The 24,645-nt window shown below is 34.5% G+C and overlaps 1 protein-coding gene and 1 non-coding gene across 2 annotated transcripts in view; one reads left to right on the forward strand and one right to left on the reverse strand.

Annotated features, from left to right (window-relative positions):
• Positions 1-19,761, forward strand: part of LOC150102254 (ribosomal protein S6 kinase 2 alpha-like) — a 36,377-nt gene extending 16,616 nt beyond the window's left edge. Inside the window, exons 5-9 of the mRNA XM_090399350.1 lie at positions 273-350; positions 10,075-10,148; positions 12,778-12,919; positions 16,697-16,803; positions 18,960-19,761. Coding sequence (XP_090255476.1) covers positions 273-350; positions 10,075-10,148; positions 12,778-12,919; positions 16,697-16,803; positions 18,960-19,023 — 465 coding nt within the window. The 3' untranslated portion in view covers positions 19,024-19,761. The remainder of the gene's footprint in view (positions 1-272; positions 351-10,074; positions 10,149-12,777; positions 12,920-16,696; positions 16,804-18,959) is intronic.
• Positions 14,256-14,539, reverse strand: LOC150102255 (signal recognition particle RNA). The gene has a single exon (XR_016548969.1).
• Positions 19,762-24,645: the final 4,884 nt, after the last annotated feature.

Consider the following 24,645-nt stretch of genomic DNA (forward strand, 5'->3'; position numbering starts at 1 on the left):
TGTTTTTTTTTTTTTTTTTTTTTTACTTATACCTACTAAGTTATTTACATAAAAAGCATATGAACAATGATCTGCCACCTGAAGGCAAACTATATTTTCTGTTATTTATTAATAAGCAAAAGAATATTATTACAACAAGTGGTGTAGAATTGTACTAAGAAATTCACAAAAAGAAATTTGAGTCTGTCATTTTTAAACAATCGAATTACTATAGCTTTCACTTATTTATACTCTATGTGAAATATAACACCATTTCATATATTTTCTTGCAGATTTCCATATGTAATGAATATTGTGGAAGTGAACCATATATGTCTCCAGAAGTTGCAAATAACAGGTTTTACAGTTATGTAAGTTAATCTTAATATCCTTTATAGAATAGTCCTCATAATAATCATATTTATTGATTTTTCTTTGTAAGGTATTCTTTACCAGTTGTTAGTGATAGAATGCCTTAATGCCTAATTTGAAAAATTTGGTATAGAGATTGTTTATTACATTAAATATATATCAAATTCAAGAATTTTAGATTTATTGATATACTACTTCTTTCATGGTCTGATTTTTTTTTTGTTCCTCTTCTGTATGTTTCTTTACCAGCTTGCACTTTTCATTGCAATCAATGAACTGACTATGTTAAACTCCTTCCTTATAGAAACTAGTAATGACTTCAGGAATAGTTTGTTATAGTGGATAGTTTCCTATACCAAACTTCTTTTATAACAGTATTGTGACTAGAAGATTTAGATTTGCTTTTAGGTTGTTAAAGTGAGTAAATTTGTTATAATGGTGCTTACTTTAGTAATAGTTGACTGTATTTGATGAGTCATAGACTTTATTTTTTCAACTTTCGCCCCTACTCTATCAGCTTATTATATTTTCATCATCACTATAATATTTAGGCCTCCATGGAGTCATAAGACTCATTGTGGGAAGCCCATCCAAGAAAACACCACTCATTGACCATTCATGCTCTCCCCACTCTATCAGTCAATGCATTCCATGATTCAACCACCTTCCACATAAAGAAACCACTCCTTACCCTCTTGCTCACAATTTCCTTTCATAATTTGCAGGGATAGTCCCCTTGCCCTTGCTCCTTCCTCCTGTTCCACCAAATGAAAGAACTCCCCAGTGTCCATCCTGTAACTACTTTTTAACAGTTTAAAAGTCTCAATCATATTACCTCTCCTTCTATCTACCAAACTCTGCAGTCCATATTCCCTCAGCCTATCCTCATGACTAACATTGTACAGTCCTAATATCATCTTTGTTATCCACCTCTGCACTCTTTCCACAGTTAATTTATTTCCTTCAAATCGTGGGGACCAAATTTGAGCACAATAGTCCAGGTATGGTCTGATCAGGGCTTTATACAATGGAATGACAACTCTTTTTTCTCTGCAAGTCAGCATCCTTCTGAGTATTGCAGCAATCCTCTGGGTTACCTTCACCACCTTTGCAACATGTTCCCTGATTTTCAGTTTTCTTTCACTCGTCATCCCCAGATCTCTCGTCTCCCTAAGTTTGTATCCCAAATTTCAAGACCTTACATTTAGTTGCATTAAATTGATGCCTCTCCCCTATTTATTCATCTGTTCTGTTTATTCAAATCCTCTTGAAGGACTACCACATTTGCACTATTATTAATAACCCTTCCCAGCTATACATCATCTGTAAACAACTGAATATCCCCTGCAATCCATCGACAATGTCATTAATATAAAGATTAAATAATACAGGTCCCAGTACTTAGCCCTGTGGGACCCCACTTGTTACCTTCTGTCTCCTTGATACTGCTTCCCCCTACATAACTCTCTGATAACTATCAGATAGCCAATCCCGACATGACGACTGACCTGATATCTAAACCCAAGTATTGCAACTTAAATATCAGTTTTATCATGTAGTATCCTATCAAAAGTCTGTAAAATCCATAAAAAAAAAAGAAAAAAAAAAGGCAGAATATCCCTCAAGAATTCCAGAAATTCAAATCTCTTACTACTACTACTACTACATGCAGTTTCCTCTTCCTAATTTATACTGCTGTAGTTAAAATCTCCCATACCAATCATTCATTTTGCACTTGCCAACCTCAACTGTCTAAACATCTGCTCTTCACCCTCTATGCACCCTAGCTTGTAGTAACACCCCACTAAATATTCTGTCCTGCTGCCCACTTCTACCTCACACCATATCGTTTCAAAACTTTTTTTTTTTTTTTTTTTACTTGACATGCTTCTTTTTTGTAAATCTCTCATTTCTCATTCTGTTGAAGTCACCAAACCACTTTAGATTAGCTTTGCTTGCATATTTTTTGAACAGTAATAACCGTCAAACTTTTATATCTGTGGTTATAATATTGATGTGATCAGTATTCTCTAATATTCCTCAAGATCCTCATACCTATGCTTTCCCATCTTTGACAGACTATTTTATTTTGGCTGATTTCAATTTTTTTAGTATGTAAATATGAGTATATTCAACTGGCTCACCAACATGCTTATTCATTAGTATGGTGAAAACCTTTATCAAAAAACTGGAGATTTTATATGATTAAATGTGATATCAAACCTGGAGATAATAAACCCAACAATTAGTTTATTACTCCAGTTTTATATCACGTTCAATGCCACTTTCCGTATAATGTGATCCATATGGATGATGAATAATTCCAGTGCAGGTAGTGTGCAGTAGTTTTCATATCAAACCACTATCTTCCTGTTCTTTCAGTTCTGCTATGTAGTTGCATGGTTTAGTGATGAAAATGATGATTATTATTATCATCATCAGAGCTCTATGGAGTCATGGCTAATTGTGTGCAGACTTTAATTCTTAAACATACTATTGCTCATTAAACAGCAAATAAACTTATTCACAGTTTCTACACTAATCACATTCTAGTAGAAATGATCTTGTGAGTTTGGAAGGAATGTAGGATAATCAAGAGCCTGGTATGATAATCTAGTATGATGTGAAACATGAGACTAATGTGAGACAGTCAACTTATAAGAACCGAAGGAATATACCTGACTCACTATAATAAATAATGCTATAGTAAATTCACTTACTATGAACAATTACTAAAAGTTCTGTCCAATATAATATGTTAGTAGGCCTCCCACACTGTTGGAGGTCCCTACTATATAAAAAATGCTCATCGGTGTATGCCTACTTACCCACCAATCTCCAAACAAGAAATTCACTCCATATTCCTTTCTTCACATCTCTATAGCAGATTTCAATTAAAATAGCACAGAGGAAATGATCATGCTTTTGGCTTGGATGTTTTTTAGAAGTTTTTATACTTAATGAGTTTATTATAATGATATAATATTTGCAGTACAGTAGTTTCAAATATTGTGAGACAGTGATATGTAGTGACCATATTTCATTGATTACCAAACCTCTTTTATACATTCCATACTTAAAAGAACTTGTCTTAATATATGTAAGTTACTTCTACTCTTACTGTAAAGGATATATATATTCAGTTAGGTCTCTTTTTGTGCAGTACATATGTTCCACAGAAAACCACATATAAAAAATCGCATAAAAAAGGCCTAAACGTACGTTGAAAAATTAGGGATACGTTCCATAATTTTCTAAAACCGAAGCAATGATTTAAAATAAACCTAAAATCGCATAAAAAAAGTTTATGAAAATTCAGGAAAATAAGAATACCTAAGTTTTTTAAAGCTTTATTCATTTAATTTTATTGAAAAGTAACAATTTTTTTTTTTTTTACATTTTGTCATCAGAATTATCATCGCTATTAGACAATATTCGGCAACGTTTGCAAACTGGTGCAAAATCACTTTCATCACTAGAAGAGATAGTCAGCGCATCAGATCTGTATGGTAAAGGCAATGGTTCTTCACAAAGAATTAACTTCACCCTCGTTCTGTGCTGATTTTTTTCTTCTGACAATGTAATCAGTGATTAAACTTTGCGATGATGATTTTACTAATTTTTTTATACAGCCTGCAATATCCAGACATACAGTTCTTCATCTCACGTTGGAATTTAAAGGCTCGTTCAGAATTTATGTCATTTACAAGAAAATGATTTTCCAATTTATTGCACTTGTAGTGAGAGGGACAGGTTTTTCTTCTGCTTCACTGTCGTTTTCTGGATCTTCGAAGATATCTAAAGTTAATCGATATCCAATAATATCATCGTCACTTAAGCCATTATCCACAAACAATTCGTCTACATCCTTCTGGCTAAATGTATCAAAACTTTCTCCACCAATTTCATGTGCCAAAGTACTGATTTCAGCTGATAACGTAGATGTTTTCATGGTTGCACTATTTGCAACACATCCAGGCCAAGCTGCTTTCCAGTTTAAAGTTTGTGGTCTTGTTTCAGCGATAGCAGATGCAATATGATTTAAGCAGTCCAAAATAGAAAATTTTTTCCAAACATCAGTTACTGTTAATGATTCATTTTCTAGTTTATCCAATATAAATTGAAAAGCGTGGGTAATGTAATTTTTTTTAAAAGTAACAATTATGCCTTGATCTAATGGTTGAACAGTGCTTGTTGTATTGGGTGAAAAAAACACTACCTGCACATTTGGATGTTCTAAATGTAGATGACTTGGTGCATTGTCAACAATTAATAAAACTTTAAAATTTAGAGCTTTTTGCTTCATATATGTTTCCACTTCTGGTACAAAGCAATTACTGAACCATTCAGTAAATACAGCAGTTGTTACCCAGGCCTTTGTATTAGCCATCCAACATACCGGTAGTTGTTTTAGATCTCTGCCTTTTAGAGCACGTGTTCTTAGAAATCGATTTACTAGGAGGGGTTTCAACATTTGATTCCCTGATTCATTGCTACAAAGTAACAGCATCACTTGATCTTTGCTTGCTTTAAACCCACTTGCTTTTTTCTCAGACTTTGCAATGTAAGTTCAACTAGGCATTTTCTTCCAAAACAATCCTGTTTCATCATCGTTAAATACTTGATTGGGATAACCACTATCTTTAATAATTTTGACTGCTTCTTCATCTGCTGCTGCAACCTTGCCTGTAATCTTCACGTTATGAAGTGCATTCCTTTTTAAAAACCCCGGTTAACCATCCTTTGCTAGCCAAAAATTCTTTATCAGCCTGGGAAGCAGAAGCAGATGGCACCAATTGCTTCATCTGTTCATAAAACCGAAGAGCTTTTTGTTTAATTAAATAACCACTTATAGGAATTCTTCTTTGAGTTAATTCTTCAATCCAAATTACGAGAGCTCGGTCCGTGTTTTCTATTAAAGCATCTCTTGAGTATGATGATAATTTGGTACTTAGTTTTGTGCCAGAAATGACAGATTTTCTTATTGTAACTCCATTCTTTTTAATTGCTCGTATAGTAGATTCACCTAAATTAAAATGTTTACCAATCACCGTAGGTCCCTCTCCTTTTGCGATCTAAAATTGCAATTTTAATTTCCAAAGAAATTGCTTTTTTTCTCCATTGGGCCAAATTAAATCTTTAAAATAACAATTAGCAAAATTTAGACTTTTGATAATAAAAAGACAAACACTTACATGCAAAATTAAATTTCATGAACACTCACTGCTTACATGTTATCACGTTACGCAAAATGTGCTGCAACACGCTGTTCATTATGTACAATGGTGATGAACAAATGGTCAACGACACACGCAATCACGTGATTTTTAGGTAAAATTTTCCAACTGTTATATTATACAAGCAAAATAGTTACCACTTTAAAAACCACAACGATCATAAAAGAGAATGTAATAATAAACAGTACGGATTGATTACCCCAGGGTTTCCCAAACTGTGTTCCACAGAAGGTGAATAAGTGTTCAGTGAGAAGTCTCGTGGAGCTCGTCATTTTAGTATTCTAAGCATTTTTCATGAATAAATATGTTATAGTGGAAATATTCTGAGGAGAATAATATTCGTGAATATGTCGAAAAGCTCAGACCCAGAATGTCTAAATAACATCTGTAGCAAATGTTAGTGATAACCAAGCCGTGTATGTATTTTTAAACGTGGAAGTATTCATGAATTATCGTTAATTTTCACACATTGTAACCTTTCAACATTTGGGAAAGGGAATACCTTGTTTATGACTGGTCATAAAAATTGCCTGCAAGCCGATTACAACAATGTGCGGCGTATCCTCTGTTCTCAAAACTGAACGAAATAACATCTGTGTTGCAAATGTTATTGACCAATCAGCAAGGAAGTATAAAAAAAACTTTTCCACTGAAATTGAAGATCAAGGTAGCCTGTATCCGGTTGTAAGATCTAGTAATAATGTAATAATGAATACTTTCTTCACAAGTTTGTATTGTTGGGTGAAAGCTCTTGTTTCGAAACTGTAGTGCCATAATTTTTTAAAAGTAATAGGCCTACAGATTTAAGTTTGAATATGAATAAGAGACAAGGGACTTTGTTTAATTTTGGTGTTAAGAAATTTCTTATTGAAGGTGTTTGTGATGCAACAGATAGTGATTCATCCACCTCCAGCCTATATAGCAATCTCCAGGATGTACAAAAGGAGGGGAAAACTATCAGCACACAAGAGAAAAAGTCTGCATTCATTCATAAGTACTTATAATAATATAAATTTTTGGTGATCAGAATGGGATATGTCAATGAAAATCAGCACAAATTGATTTAATGATGTTTATGTTTAATTAATTAATAATTAATGATCAATTATGAATTAATAATAAAAAATAAGCTAAATTAATTATTAATTGATACATTACAAAATAACCAAGGTGTTCAATGAAAATTTCAGTATTTGTGAAGTGTTCCATCATAGGAAAAGTTTGGGAACTGCTGGATTACCTATTATTAGAATGGATTCTCCTTCTGTTGACATGCACAGAAGTGTCGAAATGTCTCGTATCTGTGGGCGTACTATACCGCATAACTTCAAATCCGCATAAAAAGAGACCCGAGTGTGTGTATATACATGAGGTGTCACTATTAAATAATGAGGCTGGTTGCAAAAATGTGGTTTATTATTACAATTGTACAACTTAATTGTTATCACCTTCAACATACTCTCCTCCTCTATCTATACACCATATACGTTGCATATGCATTTTCCATTGTTGAAAGCAGTGCTGCTGCAAGTCATCAGGTGTTATCTGCTTCAGTAGCCTGACATTTTTTCCTTTACCTCATCCACTGAGTGAAAATGGATGCCCTTCAATGCGGATTTCAAGATCATTACATGTGATAGGATGTGGCTTTTCCAGTACGATCCAGAAACAAGAGACAATCGATTCACTGGAAATCTCCCACGTCACCGAGAATGAAAAAAGCAAGAATGAGCTAGTCAAAACTGAAGGCAATGCTGATCTTTTTTTATATCAATGGCGTGGTAATGGTTGAATGGGCACCAGAGGGTCAGACAGTTAACCAACATTTTTACCTTGAGGTTCTGGCCAAGCTGAGAGAACGAGTGAGGAAGAAGAGACCCGATCTGTGGAAGAACAATGCTTGGATTCTCCATCAGGACAATGCTCCAGCCCACAGTGCACTGTCTGTAAAGCAGTATCTGGCTGATAAGAAGATCCCAGTGTTGGACCATCCACCTTACTTGCCAGACTTAGCTCCATAGGACTTTTACTTTTTTCCAAAGTTGAAATCCATATTGAAGGGCACCCATTTTCAGTCAGTGGTTGAGGTAAAGTAGAAAATGGCAGCTCTACCGAAGCAAACAACACCTGATGACTTGCAGCACTGCTTCCAACAATGGAAAATTCGTATGCATTGGTATAGATAGAGGAGGGGAGTATGTTGAATAACAATTAAGTTGTACAATTGTAATAATAAACCACATTTTTGCAACCAGTCTCGTTATTTAATAGCCACACCTCCTATATCCAGCACCTTTTTTTGTGATGATATGCAGTAATAAACTTAGTTATTTAATGGAGTTTGCATTTTCACTGTTTGTTGTTGGATTTGCTATATAAATACTTATAATCATTTTTTAGAATTTTAAATTACTTTCATGTTTATATATTAGCATGTTCATGCTTGTACAAGTTGAATCTAGCAAAATATGTCACTTAATGGCTGCTTAGAAAATTGCATTCAAGTAATAGTATGGAAAGAAGTTGGCATATTGTGCAGGAGGAGAATTTTAAAAATGTGTAATTATTATTATTATTATCCCAAGACCCCATGGAGTCAAAGACTCATCTAGGAGGTCCTTTTGTCATACACACAGCTCATCATGCACCTTAAACACACTCAAATTCTCTGCAGACACCACATTAAGGAAGACAGTCCAATCATTCACAAATCTGCATGCAAAAAACCTGCTTCTCACTCCCCTGCTCACGCCCTCCTTATACAGCTTTCAGGGCTGTCCTCTAGTTCTCCTCTGATCTTCCACTGTTTGCTGTAAAACCTCTCCAACATCGATCCTATAACAACCCCTTACTAACTTGTAGGTCTTCTATCATATCATCCCTCTTCCTCCTATCCACTAGACTATGTAAATTGCATCATCTCAACCTGTCCTCATATTCGACATTCCAGAGATCAAAAACTACCTTGGGAAGTCATCTCTGGCCCTTTCAAACATCTCTTCATCTTTTTGAAAACCAGGTGACCAAATCTGCACACAAAGGTCCATCTGTAGCCTAATCAAAGCCTTATACAAAATAATAAGAATCTCCTTACTTTTACAAGACAGTGGCTTCAGCATCATTCCCAGAATTCTTTGTGACAATTTTTATAAGAAAATTGGCATATTAAATTATTCTATACTAATAGAATAATTTAATACCTAGTAAACTGTGTACTAAATATTTAATTTGTTCTTCTTATTCAAAAAAAAAAATCTTCATGCTATGAAGTAACAATTGATATAATTATTATTTTTTTAGTTTCATTTTCTTTTAATTTTTTCCTGTTAGCAAAGAATGAGTACTGGCACCTTTTTTTTTTTTTCATCATCATCATCATCAAATTCCTGCCATATACCCTCAAGAGGTGTACAGGATATGATAGTACTACATGAAAAAAATTACATCATTACTAACCTCCTATCTACAATTTTCCTCCAAATCAGTCTGTTACTTGTCAAGACTCCAACATTATCAGATCTTATATTTCTACCATCTAAGGCACTTTGTACTGTATCAATCCACCTACATCTTGGTCTTCCTCTGGGTTGTTTTGTTGCCAACCTCACAGAGAACACTTGTTTTGCTAATCTTTCTTCGTCCATTCTGTTGTAAAAGTAAGGAGATTCTTATTATTTTGTATAAGGCTTTGATTAGGCTACAGATGGACCTTTGTGTGCAGATTTGGTCACCTGGTTTTCAAAAAGATGAAGAGATGTTTGAAAGGGCCAGAGATGACTTCCCAAGGTAGTTTTTGATCTAATCTCAAGTGATCATACCACTTGAGATTAGCTCTGCTAACGCATTCCTGGATGCTGACAATGTCAAGTTCTTTCCTAATATCCTCATTTTTAATATGATATTGCCATTGATGCCATCTGTTCATGGCTCTAATCTTTCTCAGGACTCTCATATCTGTGGTCTCTAGTCTTTGGTCATGTGTTTTACTTCTGACCCAGCTCTCAGATCCATAAGTTAAAACTGGTTTGAACACTGTCTTGTATACAGCTAATTTTTTTTTTATATTATAAAAATAGCACTATATATATATATATATATATATACACACACACACACACACACACACACACACATGAACATATGCACATCGTGTTTTTCTTTTCTTTTTTTTTTTTTTGAGACAGTACAGCATACTAACACCTTTATTAACAGTGACACAAGACATACGAATGCAAAATAGTTTAATTTAGAACTTTTCCTGCCAGCAATGGATGCATACTAGTACCTATTGTTTTAGAAAACAAGAGTTCTGTGTGTGTGTACCTGCTATTTAAGAAATGGGAAAGCATTAAATGAAAGTGAAAGATGAACTATAATTTGCTATATTTAATTGAATGTTTTGGTTAGAACTTATTTCAACTGTCTTAGTTGAAGTGTAAAAAATTAGTTTTAAGAATTTCCTGATATTCTGTTTGCTACTTTTCAGGATGCTGACTGGTGGAGCTATGGTATTATAGCATATGAGCTCTTGGCACACGAATGGCCATTTAAAGATGTTAAGTAAGTAACAAAATATTTAATTTTAGAATTTAGCTGTACATATAAAAATAATAAAGAAAGATGTCATCCTGGTGTAGTCCTCTTCCGGGATTTGTAGCATAGCTCACCGTTGGTTCTGGATCTACTGTTGTCAACACATATCTGGTCACACGTGACACATTCTGCTACTGAAAATAAATCTCCGTAGAATAATCTGCCTCCTGGTTTTTTCCCTGTGCCTAGGGATCACAATCTAATGAAATCTCAGAAGTCCGAGCGGGCCATTGGACTGCAGCAAAACGAAAAACTCCAGAGCTCCTTTTTCAGAGGTTCTCATTACCTCTTTTACACAATTCCGAGGTTCCTTGTTTTAGGGTCGGAGACCCCCGAATCTTATGTAAATAACTGATGCCACTGTTGTCTTGACCTTCAGTTTTGGCCGCAAAATCTCCACATCTGAATGACCTTCAATACCTTTGTTCACTATCAAGTCACCAACATAATCTTGTCTAATCCTCTTAACTTGGGGCAGAGATACTTTTATATTCTTTTACCCTTACAACTTCACATCAGAACTTAATATTAAATCAACTTAATGTATAATTCTAACCTTTACAATATTTTATAATTTATAAACAATTCTATTTCATTCTTTAGCTAGTTACCTTTACAAGTTTACAATCAGTATTTCACTGTTAATATACAGTAATGTACAATTTTGTTCCTTTCACATGATTTGCAACCTCTGTAAAATCGATGTAGGAAATTTTTCATAAAATTTACCACATTAAATTTTATAGTTTGTTCTAGAGCAGAGCTTAAACTTTTCCCACTCATGACCCCTTTTCGCTGGAGAAATTTTTTCGCAACCCCATTTTGCCTGAGAAATTTGTACGCAACCCTGGGTATACTGGTATAAAAATAGGTATACAAATCAAACATTTATTGATAATAAATCATAAACAAATTTATTTTAAAACAATTCTTTAGTATACATATAATTTTACTATTTACATAAAGAATTACAGTTACAGTAATAGTCGAGGTGTTTCTGGCAGCATTTGTTGCGTGGTGTGATGGCATGCTCAGTGCAAAGTTTGCATGTTGCTTGTTCAGAACCAAGTCGCACGATGCAAGATGAGAGAGCGCTGCCAGAAACACCTCGGATTCATTACGCGTTGATTTACAAAAATACAGCTCATTCTTATATTCCTAATTTCTTGACTATACATCTCCAAGTAAAATCTCATCTTATTTGGTGACCCTATATCACCTCAACCTGAATTGTTAGCATTCAGAAACCTTTTACTGTTGCGAAATTCTTCGCAACCCCCACATTTGGTTATGTGATCCCAAATGGGGTCGCAACCCACACTCTGTTCTAGAGAATGGAGGTCATTGACATGAAAGAGGAGGAGGAGGAGCTGGTTCAGTGTGTTTGTAGTAGGACTGTAAATGGATGTTCCCCAGCTGCACGTAAATTCTTCTGGATTTAAAGAAATGATGCATGTGTCATTTCTGTAGAACAGAACCACTGGATGTACTTGTATTCTCATCTGAGAAAAGGAAAGCGATAATGCAGAAATAGTTTATTTTTGAGAAGCAGTTAAAGTGAGTCTTTGAGAGATGTGTTAATCAAGTAACTGATTTCTCCTTTTTTGGACAGCATGAAGAATTTTAGAGAATAGTCTTTTTCACCACCCAAAGAGTAAGAATGTTATTTTAAGGTTAGATGAATTTATGATTTATACACGGTTAACAGCTGCACATATAAGAAGAAACTTCTTGAGCAAGAAATCATACAGTTTTTGAGGCAGAGTGATGGATATGTGTTTGGGAAAGACTAGTGGTGTCGCCCAGCTCATGACTAGAAATTTGTTCTTGTCTGGGAAGATGGATATTCTCAAATATAAGTGAGATGAGATTTTTTTTTTTTTTTTTTACTAAGTAAAAAAAGAAGACAAAATGCATAATTTGGTAGTGCTAATATTTATTTGGTTGTGCTTGTCTGTTGAAGAATAGCATGGAGATAGAGTTAAAGACATTGCCTTAAGACACATTGTCCCATAGAGCTTAAGAACCTAATAGCATGAAGATAGAACTTAAAGTTGTAGAAAATCTGAAGCTTGGAATATTTGAACACTACAAGGTTGAACGAGGAGAAAGATTGAGATTACAGCAAGACTGTGGGTAGGACTGAAGTTAGTGAAGTCAGTTATGTATAGGAGGAAAAGGTTAGGTAAAGTATGGAGCCTTGATGCACTCCTGCATTGATATGGAAAGATAAAGAGAAAAATAGCATGTGGTAAACAATCAGATAATACTAGCCATCCAATTACAGTTGTCTCCACTCAAATTTCCATAAACACACTAATTTAAAATAGCATTGTGTTTTTGATAGTAGTTGCTGAGTAGATTATCTCCTGGATTGAACAAATGAATTAGATTGTGTCAAAAGTTAATATGCTGATATTGCAGTCAGCATTATAAACAACAGTGTAATATAGCTTTGATGAAAGCTTTATATGTATATTTTTTATTCATTGCAAAAATCTTATTTGTACAAAATGAGGACTTAGTTTAAAATTAGAATACTTTATTTATTTATTTTTTTTTTTTTGTAACTTCATGTATTTTTTCCATTTTGCAGAGAAACAATAAAAGGTGAACTAAAAATCCCATCAGAATTATCAGCAGATGCTTCTGATTTAATAGCAAGGCTTCTTAACAAAAAGAAATTGGAACGTGTACAGTTTCAGAATGAAGGAATTAAATTTCATCCATTTTTCAAAGTATGTTTCATGATATTCAGATTTGTTATTACATTTTTTCTCCCAAAATTTATCTCAAATATCAAACTGTCATGGTTACTTGTTTGTTATTATATTAATACCCTGATTTCAATAATTATAGAGTCCAACTTTTGAGTAAGCAAAAAAAAAAAAAAGATTTATTTTAAAGCTCTTTGAAAAAACAACTAAAAGTATGATGCAACAAACAATACAAATTTTATACTTCATTCTCTGAATATTGATATTCATGATATGGAAATGAATATTGATACATACTAACTTGAACTACTCATGGTCAACTAAAGATAATCCTCTTTCTCTATGCATTTATATGGAGATGTCTTTCAAACAGTATCAGCAGACAGGGTTATTATAAATTATCTTTATCTTCATTATTTTAAGATATGTACCCCCAAATCTGTAGGTTCTACTGACTTCTGTGTATTTTTTATTTGAAATGAAATCAAATATTTCTTTTGCTAATATTTACTCCGCAGTTATGTTTAATTATTCATGCTCTTTAATTACCCCTGCTCACACAATTTTAAATGGTAACGATATCAAGTTCCTTTTGGCCTGGTTGGCCGAGTGGTTAGCATATCCGCTATCCAGCCAAAAGGCTGCGGGTTCGAATCCTGCTGTGGGCATGGATGTTTGTCTGTGAAGTACTAGTGGTCATGGTTGGCGATAGATGGCATTGGCGTAGATGATGAAGGTAGTTGCGGTTGGTGGAGTCGTGTGAAACGGAGAGTTGTGGAGTAGGTGTCCTCCCTCGATGAGTCTTTGGACTCCCTGGAGGTGTTCTGTAATAATAATAATATCTTCATTTTTAATAGGATTCTGCCATTCTTGACATCTGTTTACTCTCCTCAGAACTCTCATATTTAGTTCTGCAGTCTTCAGTTATCTGTTTTATTTTCAACCCAGTTTTATTGGCTTTAATCCTATTTTGTATTGATAGTCTAATCTTTTGGCTAATTTCTTTCTTATTCTATATAACGTGATTTGTCTCCCCTCCAAACCAGTGAGGTTTATTCTACTGTCTATTTCCATATTTAGTTGCCCACCCACACTAGATGAAACAGTTTTATTTGTTCTATAGGTTCTCCATTTAGGATTCAGTTGTTTTCATTGTCCTGCTTATTTTCATAGTTGTCTGTATATTGCTGTTTTATTATTATTATTATTATTATTTAGGTCTCCACAGAGTCAAAAGACTCATTGTGGGAGGTCCTTCCTAGGAAACATAAAATCTATCATACCACTCATTGACCTTTCTTGCTTTCACTACTCTATCAGGCAATGCATTCCAAGGTTCAACCACTCCTCACAAAAAAAAGAACTGGGTTCGATTTTATTGAACTGGCTGTCACTCAACATCTATTCAAAGATGCGATCCCACTACTGCACAACTCGGAAGCTTTTGCCTGCTGCATTTCCACCCTGGGTTGGTTCGCTTCTTGTTAGTCAACCTGGTAACTCTGAGCTCCCTCAAAGTCACCATACTGCTTAGTTTCGGAGATACAATCGACACATGAGCATTGCAAAACAGGATTCCAGTTCTCAAACCATCATCCAGTTCAAGCAGCTGGATTAAAAGAAACCGCCACAACTCCTGGTTTGTATATTATCAGAATAAATGGAGAGGCCTGAAGTGACTTGAAAAAAGTCTAGGTTTGATCTCTAGAGCATGGTTTCTGGACCAGATAAAAAAATTAATTAAAAAATACAAAAAAAAAAATAACAAAATAAAATTCATAACCCACCCATGGTACTAATGTTCTGTAGGCTTACAATCATTCATCGGTGGGAGTCACATGAAACAAAAAAGAAAAGTGCAGAATTGATAAATTGAGTAAGTCATGCTGTACTGTCAGTACTGGAGATTAGATAATGAATAGAATAATAGATTTACGCATATTTTGTATTCATTTACAGGGAAAAAAATTGCACAGTATTGGTTCACAATTTCATTACAAATGATTACAGACACTAGGATTGCACAATATGAAACTTGTTTTTATGATTATTACTAGTTTTTTTTTTTTTTTTTTTTTGTCCTTAACTACAGTAATAATCTGTCTTTTTTTATTTATATTTTTATGCTAGGCAATTTCAATATCACTGCACAAATCCTGGATATATTTCAATCATTTGCACCCCAAATCGATTCCTTCTTCATGAACACCTCAATTTTCCATAAAATATTTCAAAAAACCTAGTTTTTTTAAAACATCATGACTTACTATTTACCCAGAAACAGTGCCCATAAAAAATGAAAATAAAAGTTCGCATCTTTGTGCAATCAATGGAAACCATATTTGTGTGACTAACAGGGACTTGTGCCATCACCTTTCTCAAGCAGCATGCATTAATAACATATTGCATGCTGCTTGTCCAAGAATGGTATTGTTACCCCATGTAAATTATGGTAGCTAGTTTATGATGATAGTAGCAGCTATTTGATTATACTTACAAACATATCAGTTTTTTTGAAATAGGGGGAATGATAGCAAAAGGCTTGCCTTAATTTACTAAATAAATAATTTTATTTTCTTTCAGTTTTGTTTTGCAAATCCCACAAATGTTAATAAGAGATATTGCTTGAGTGAAAACTAACAGGAAGCTGTTTATTCTTATGCTTCACAATGTGTATTTCTTGAAGTAAAGAATATAAAAATATTAATGGGAATGAAATTTTTATTATAAAATATAACTACTAACTGATTTATAAAATAACTAATATATGACTTAAACCTTAACAAGCTTGCACTGGCCATAATAGAAGAGAGCCATATTTTCAACCATCTAATCCTATATCCTAATCATAAGTAATTCTCCAAAAACTTAATTACCACTATAGAAATGCAAATTAGCTTGTAATTTTCAGTGGTTGGTCTTTCACTTCACTGGAATTTCCCAATGGCACAACTTATATTTATTTATTCATATGGTTTTCTTCCCCATCCCTTTGGGAGGGCAGGTTGAGCCCTCGTAATGAGGTATTAGGTATATTTTATGACTGCAAATCTGTGCGTTTCTCAGGGCTTGTTTGCCTGTTTTGAGAGATAAAAACCCAAGTTTCAGGGTGAAAAAAACCTCTACCACCATCTGAGACCAACTAATTCATTAGTCAAATGAGACCAGATAAAGGTTCCTCACATCCTAGATGGGAATTGAACCCAGGTCTTTCCCACCAAAGGGCTTCATCTATACAGAATGAGCTACATAGGCTTTATAATTTTCATTCACTAACTTATTCAATGATATTCACGTTTTCTTAAAATGTGGCAAAATCTTCTCTAATCTGAGAGCCTTATTGACACCTAAATTACTCATTGCTTTGAATCCAAGTTCACTCACATCCAATTGCCTTGACAAATGATTTGAATATTTATTATTGAGTTTTAGATTGGTTTCAGATGATTATATCTGAATGTAAAGCTTTTCAGATAAAATCATCAGTAATTTTGCTGTTTTTATAAGTGAATGAGTTGGTCTCAATAATTGAAAAACTTTTTTAACATATTTAAGAGGCAGTAACCTAACGATGCAAAAATAATAAAAATTAAAAGAGCTAAGATTTTAATGAAAATTAAAACTACTAGTTTTCCATTTATTTAAACACATGGTGCTTTAAGAAACTTCTAATTTGTAATATAGAATTACACCTGAAGTTATACTGCTCGTCTTGAAATAATAATAAAAAACTTTCAATATCGTGTAGTTTTATATGTAGTTATTTGAATATCCAATATTTTGTGTTTTTTAATACAGGAAATAAACTGGGCTGCATTGAAAAAAGTTCACTCTTTAAAAAGTATGCATCAAAAGATACGAACATCCAGAAAAGCAAAGAATAGAGGACGCCATGAGATAAACAGGTTAGTAGTTTAGCTTATCAGAACCATGAAGAATATGATCTGTAAAAAAACTTTATTTTCATTCAGTACTTAAATTTGAATAGCTTGGTTATAATGGGAGAGGGAGTTTAGTATCATGCTATTCAAAAAAATAAGTTTTGACTAAGACCACTTGAAAGGTCTTAGCAAGCTCATAATACACTATCTGATCAAAAATATCTGCACTTATTCCAACTCTTAATGTAATATGAAAGGTATTAATATGGAGTTGGTCTACCCTTTCCTGCTATAAAAGCCATCTATCTTTTGGGAAGACTTCCTTGATTTCTGGTATGTTGTTGCAGTAATTTCTTTCCATTATTCCATTTGGGCCTGGTACACAGTTGGCATTCCAGTTCATCCCACAGGTGTTCAACAGGATTGAGATCAGAACTTTACAGGCAGTGAAGTTCTTCAACATCCATCTCATCAAACCATTCCTGCACAGACCTCACTTTGTGGAAACGTTGTTTTGATATGAATGGGCCTTCACAGAACTCTTGCTATAATGTTGGAAACAAAGAATTGTCTGGAATGTCATTACAGGTTGCAGTGTTAAGATTCCTTATCACTGGAACTAGGGATCTTAACTTGAATCATGAAAAACAGTCCCAGATCATAATGCCTCCTCCACAAAACCGCACAGTGGACAGGTAAAAGCAGGGGTGTGCCAGTAGTGTCCGGCGCCTGTGTGCAAAACTTTAGTTGGCGCCCTATACCCAGTAGCACGCCAGTAGTGTCTGGCACCTGTTGTGCAGAACTTTAGTTGGCACCCCTATCCCCCCCCTTCCAATAAAAAAAATCACTTTAAAAAAACGTTTTTTTAAAGTATTTCCTCCTCTTTGGCGCCTTTACTATCCTGGCACCTGTGTGCGTCTCACACATTGCACATATGGCCGGTGCACCCCAGGGTAAAAGATTGTTAGGTTGGTTGCACAGCCATGGAAACCCACATTCTTCAGTCCCAATGAACAGTTATGGTGCTGGCATTGCTTATAGAGGGCATTTCAGAACTCAGTAGTAGTAGTAGTAGTGCGTCAACCCAGGGTGGGTAATTTTTTTGCAGCATGTGTTTCAGCACTCAGGACCTGTTGTTCAATTTCATGTGGCCTTCCACATGAAATTGAACTTGTGTTGCTCCTAGTGTTTCTACTTCACAATTACATCACTGACAGTTGATCAGGGACAGCTGCAACAAGGCAGAAATTTCTTGAACCAAGTTGTTGTAAAGGTGGCATCCTGTGATGGTACCACGCTGAAAGTCACTAAGCTTTTCAGTACAGCCCATTTTGCTGTTAATGTTTATCTATGAAGAATGCAGGATGGTGTGCTTCCTTTTATACCTTTGCTGTTAATGTTTATCTATGAAGAATGCAGGATGGTGTGCTTCCTTTTATACCTGTATGAGCCAAGATTGTGATGTTTATAGCCATATCTACTGCCACGAAGGGATGTCAGGATATTTTTGATCAGATAATGCATTAGTGGAGCCTCCCTAGCTCAGTGGGTATAGACAAAGCCCTTTGGTCAGAAAGACCTGGATTTGATTCCTGTCCATGATGTGAGGAACCTTTATTTGGTTTCTTTCAATTAAAGGCAAGTTTACCGATCTTATATGGAGGTGGAGGACTTTTTCTCCCGGTAACTCAGGTGTTTCATCCCTCAAAACAGACAAACCAATCCCGTGAACACACACACACACACACACAATAGTCAGAAACACTTACGGCAAGGAAGGCAATGGGAAACTACCTTGTATCATTATCTCCCTAGTAATCAGTTGCAATCCTCTCAAAGAGACAAAGACACAGGATTAGGATTAGGAATGCTTCAGTGCTATTCTAAGGATAACTTGCTATGAAAAACTTCCCATCTGTGATTACAAAATATTCTTCATACCTATGAATCTGATTTAGTGAATGTGGAGTGTATCTAATCAATACTATTAATAAATAACTTACTTAAGAAAATGCCAAAACACAAGTGCTATTAAAGTTATGATAAATTACTTAAAATTTATATTTTGGTTTTAATATTAGAATTTTAAAAATTAAGTTTGGAGATCTAGCTTTAATACTTTAATAATTAGTACTATTTGTATTTTTTTTTGTCTTATATATTTATATATTGTTTTTTAGGCTTCAAGACATCATAGAAATTGCTGAGTGCTATGTTGATCATGGCATGTCTGATAAAATATGAACTTGGATTGCAAGGAGATTTTAAGGAAAACACCTCATGTGCTTGAATATATATATATATTGGAAATATGAGCAGTTTATTTTAATATACTGTTGATAGTCTATATATAATTAACATCATTAGAAGATCTTGCAAGGAAAAAAAATTATGAATACTATCCTACTTAAAAGTCATATCACCATTAAAGAGGTCCTCATCTTGGCTGTGCCCAAGTTCTGTATGTTGATATATCCCACAGATGTTCTAACTGTGTTGACCACTTCAATATTTTCATGTTTATCTCTTCATATCAAGTTTGTAGATTGTCAACAACAACACTAAATTAAATGCAAAGAGGAGAAAAAGCAACATGGTGTTGCTTTTGAGAGACTGTTTCCTAATTTCAATAAAAATGATGATATTTTCTTATCTCAGAAGATTATTTTCTTCCTTTAGTTCTGGTAAATGTCAGTTCAGCTTTACTGTTTTGTGTATATTTTGTATAAATGGATCTCCACAAGATGTGTAGTCTTTATGTACATACTGTATGTATTATTGTAGTCAATTATGCTGTGCAAAAGCCCAACAGAAATTATTTTAAGAGTGATTTTACTCTAATCACATATTTATTATAACTAATACCAAAGTTTTTATTTTTATATAATGGCTTATATTCAGAATGAATGCACTGTATATGCATAATGTATTTTAATAAACACAAATGTACATACTGTATAAATTAAAGATATCAAGAAATTATATACTTGGTTTATTAATAATTATATACCTGAAGTATTTTCAGGAGTGGGGCAACTTGTATATAAAAACTCATGATTTCACATCACTTGCCTTAGTATCCCATAATGCAAAGCACATATCCTTATGGACATGTATAATAGTATGCATTATGGGAAGGGTCACTATTTTTGAGGTATCATCAGTGGGAGTCAGATCCAGAGATGATACTAAGGTTGAAGTAATGCAGAAGTCATATTTTCATGTATGAGTAGTCAAAAGGTGTCACACCTTATTATTAAAACACTGGATTAGAGAAAGTTGTTGGAAGTTTTTCCACTTGGTTATACTATAAATTAAAGATACCAAGGAATATGCTACAAATTAAAGATACCAAGAAATTATGTACTTGGTTTAATCCTTTATCCAAGTGTAAAAAAAACAAAGTTTGCGCCTGAAGTATGAGACCTCAATAAAGGTTGAAACTGGTTTGGGTAGTGACTCTTCCCATAATGCATAGCATTATACATGTCTGCAAGGATATGTGCTTTGCATTATGGGATACTAAGGCAAGTGATATGAAGCCATTAGCTTTTATATATGACTTGCCCCAGTCCTGGAAATGCTTCAGGTGCAAACTTTGTTTGCTTACACTTGGATAAAGGATTAAACCAAGTACATAATTTCTTGGTATCTTTAATTTGTAGCATAACCAAGTGGAAAAACTTCTGGCAAATGTACATATATTCATAGATACATATTGCGTTTTGATAAATGGAAACGTAACTGGAAATTTTTATGAAAAGAATAAACTTACATAACAAATTGTTTATTATAACATTTTCATTCAGAATATCAAGGGCATCCTTAATTTGAATAAGACAGAATATATTTCGCCCACCGTTTGTAGGTCCCTGCTTCGCGTCTTTCCAAGAATAGTCGATTCATGCTGAAGGGGAGAAAGAAATGAAGGACGTCCGAATTGATCGCCAACACGCGAAATCACATGCTTTATAGGTAAAATTTTCCAACTGTTATACAAGCAACATAGTTAACTACAATAATCATAAAAGAGAAGTTAATTTTCCGACTGGTAATAATAAACAACTCATCCCACTATACGGGCTGATTACCCTATTATCGGAATGGATTTTCCTTTTTCTGAGATGCACAGAAGTGTCGAAGGATCTCTAATCGGTGGGCGAACTATACAGGCACAAGCAAATTAAGGCAACACATTTCATACTGAGGATACTCTTGATTCTTGGGTAAAAATTTTATAATAAACAATTTGTTGCAAGTTATCCATTTCATAAAATGGATTCATAAAAAAATGTGATTACTGTATTACTTAAAATGCGAACATGATAATCATGTATTGACCCTTGTGTTATTAATGTTCTACTAAATAATGATAAGCCTACAAAGAGTTAATTTTGATTTATTCTGTTATCATCAGAAAATAAAAAAAAAATGTACTCAGTTACTTGCACTCATTTAAATCTAAAAAACTAAAACACCTTAAAATTATTAAAAATCACATAATAAAAACTTAAATTATTAGTTTAAAGCAGAGATGAAAACTATAAAGAAAATATATCATCACTGGTGAGATTACAAGCACACACAGCATAAAGTAAGATTTTTAATTCCTTTAACTGAACATTAAAGAAAGGATCTGTGATAAAATCTGTTTTGTTGTATGGAGAGTATTATGAAAATAAGAACTGAAGTCCTATATAGAGTTGCTATAAAACGTCACATAGTGGACAAAATTTATGATAATTTTATCGTAACAAACCTCATAGAGGTTTGTTACGATTATGAGAGACCTCACTCAGCCAACAACATATCTAATGTGATGAATTGACAAGTGCATGGGGATTTCAGTTCAAAGTGTAAGGTTCTAAAATCTGGGAAACAAAGAATAAGGGATATCTTAGATTCCTTTTGGATAGGGGATAGGGACCTGAAATTTCAGGGACATTTTGCTAAAATTGTGAGGACAGCACAGCAAATGTGGAGAACACCTGCATGTAGAAGTAAGGATGATATGATTACATTATACAATTCATTGATCAGACTACATATGGATTCCTGCAAGATTTGGTCATCTGAGTTTCAAAAGGATGATGAGTTGTTGGAGAGGGTTCAGAGACAATTGACTAAGTTTATTTTTGGAATGGGGAGTATGAGGACAAATTGAGAGAATGCAAATTGCAGAGCCTAGTAGATTGAATGAAAAGGAGGAACATGTGAGTGGTGGATGATTGGAATGCATTACCTGAAAGTGTGGTGAGTGCAGACACAACGAATGCATTTAAGTCAAGGTATGTTGAGCTGTGCATGTGAGAATGGGACCCGTATGATGAGTCTCTTGACCTTAAACTTGCTTGCATTTTTTGCTCACAATGCTAAGAATATGAGCTTTTTAATACTTAAAACCTAAAACATTAAATAATTCCATGACATCACTACCATAACTGTCTACCAATACTACTTTTGTTTTTTCTCTTGCTTACTGCATAACAGAATTTTCTTAGGTCTGACTGGATGGACCCCCCCCCCCTTCCCAATATTGCACTTTCTCTTTCTTGCTTGTTACTTTTCTAGCCTGCATTTTATAATCCTCTCTACAACAATTTATCCTGCAGGACTTTCCCAAATTTGCTCACTTATCCATTTTACTCCAGCTTTATTTATTCGAAAAAATTCTATCATCACAAGCATTGCTGCACCCAGGGAGTGGGCCAAGTGGCCATGGCCCCACAAAAAAGAAAAGGAAAAAAAAGACTACAAAATTTTCCAAAATCTTTTTCTAATTAATTATTTTATTTATGTTATTTCGTGTCTTCCATATCTATACCACTTATGAATTAGCGGTCACATAAGGTGGGAATACTCTCGGGAATCACGGCCATTGTGAATGCAAGGCAAATGAAGCAGTGCTTGGGCAATACTTTGTTTGCCCGAGCCAGGCCAGAGATCATGGGTATCATGTATTGGTGATCACTTCAGATGCTCAGTCATAGGTCATGTGTATTCTCAAACTGTCTACTCAACTCACCTCCCCCCAAAGATTAAATTATGAGTGCTCCTCTCCCCCCATGGGGGGGGGGAGATTAAATCTTGAGTACTCGGCCTCCTCCAAGATTAAATCCTGAGTGTGCCACTGATCACAAATATTTTGCAACATGTCGGAAGTTTTTTTCACTTGGTTAGACTATAAATTATATATTTAGTTTAATCCTTTATCCAAGTGTAAGCAAACAAAGTTTGTGCTTGAAGTATCTTCAGGACTGAGGCAACTCACGGTAAAGGTTGACCAAGCTCTCATCACTTGCCTTAGTATCACATGATGCAAAGAACATCTTCTTGGGGACATTTTTAATGCTATGCATTATGGAAAGAATCACTACCCAGACCAGATTCGACCTTTATTGAGGTCTCTTCAGTAGGTAAATATGACTTCTGCATTGCTTCAACCTTGGTATCACCTCTGGGTCTGGTTCCCACTGAAGACCTTGTTAAGACCTCACTTGGACTATTGTGTGCAGGTTTGGTTTCCCGTTGTGATTCTGATATATTGGAGAGAATACAAAGGAGTTGGTTAAAAATGATATCAGGATTGTGGAATACTGATTATGAAGACAGATTGAGAAACTGTAGACTGCAGACACTGGCAAACAGGAGAAAGAGGAGTGATATGATTGAGACTTACAAACTTCTGAAAGAGTCATACAGGATTTCAGGTGATGGAATTTTTCAAATTATGAAGGGTGGGGAAGATCAAGAGGGCATCCTTGGAAGCTGAAAATGAAGGCCGCTAAGATGGGATGAGGGCTAGATTTTTCTCTCAGAGGGGTGGTGTGTGATTGGAATGGATTACCATTGGGTATTGTGAGTGCAAGCAGTGTGAATGAATTCAGGAATAAGTATGATAGCTGGTGTGTGTGGTATAGTATGTGGCCTCCCTCGATGAGTCTCTGACTCCCTGGAGGTCTCTCTTAATAGTAATAATAATAATATGGATCACATTATGAAGGAAAGTGGTATGTATTAATCCTGATATCAAAATTGGAGATGTTAATCTCGCTCTTTACTTTATGCAGACGATGTTATACTTCTAAATAAATCCGCTACAAGTGTGCAAGATTCCCTGAATAACTGATGTAATAGATATGGTATGAAGGTCTGCAAAGACAATTAAAATAGGCAGAAGCATCGAAAATATGAATGGCATTGTGAATGGAAAACCTATAGAACAAGTAAAACATTTCAGCTACTTAGGCATGATTTTTAATGAAGATGGTAAATTAAATATGGAAATAGACAACATAATCAACAAAGCTGGTGCGGCAGGAAGTCAATTGAATAAATTCATATGAAATAAGAGAGAAATTAGTCAACAGAAATTAGCTGTATACAAGACAGTGTTGAAACCAATTTTAACTTATGGATCTGAGAGCTGGGTTAGAAATAAAACACTTGACCAAAGCCTAGAGACTGCAGATACGAGAGTCTGAGAAAGATTAGGTTCATGAATAGATTGCATCAATGGCAATATCATATTAAAATGATGACATTGTTAGCATCTAGGAATGTGTTAACAGAGCTAATCTCAGGTGGTAAGATCACTTAAACAGAATGGGCGAGGAAAGATTGGCAGAACAAGGGTTCTCTGTGAGACTGGCAGGAAAAAGACCCAGAGGAAGACCAAGATATAGGTGGATTGATATACGAAAAAGTGTTTTAGAAGAAAGAAATATAAGATCTAATAATGTTGGAATGTTGTCTGATAACAGGCTAATCAGGAGGAAAACTATTGATAGAAAGATGTAACTTTTAATGTAGTAATATCATAATATCCTGTACACTCCTCATGGTATATGTCAGGAATTTGAAGAT

This window comes from Typopeltis vanoorti, chromosome 10 (assembly GCF_054136105.1).
Source record: "Typopeltis vanoorti isolate ZY-2024b chromosome 10, IOZ_Tvanoo_1.0, whole genome shotgun sequence".
NCBI classification, from domain to species: Eukaryota; Metazoa; Arthropoda; class Arachnida; order Uropygi; family Thelyphonidae; genus Typopeltis; species Typopeltis vanoorti.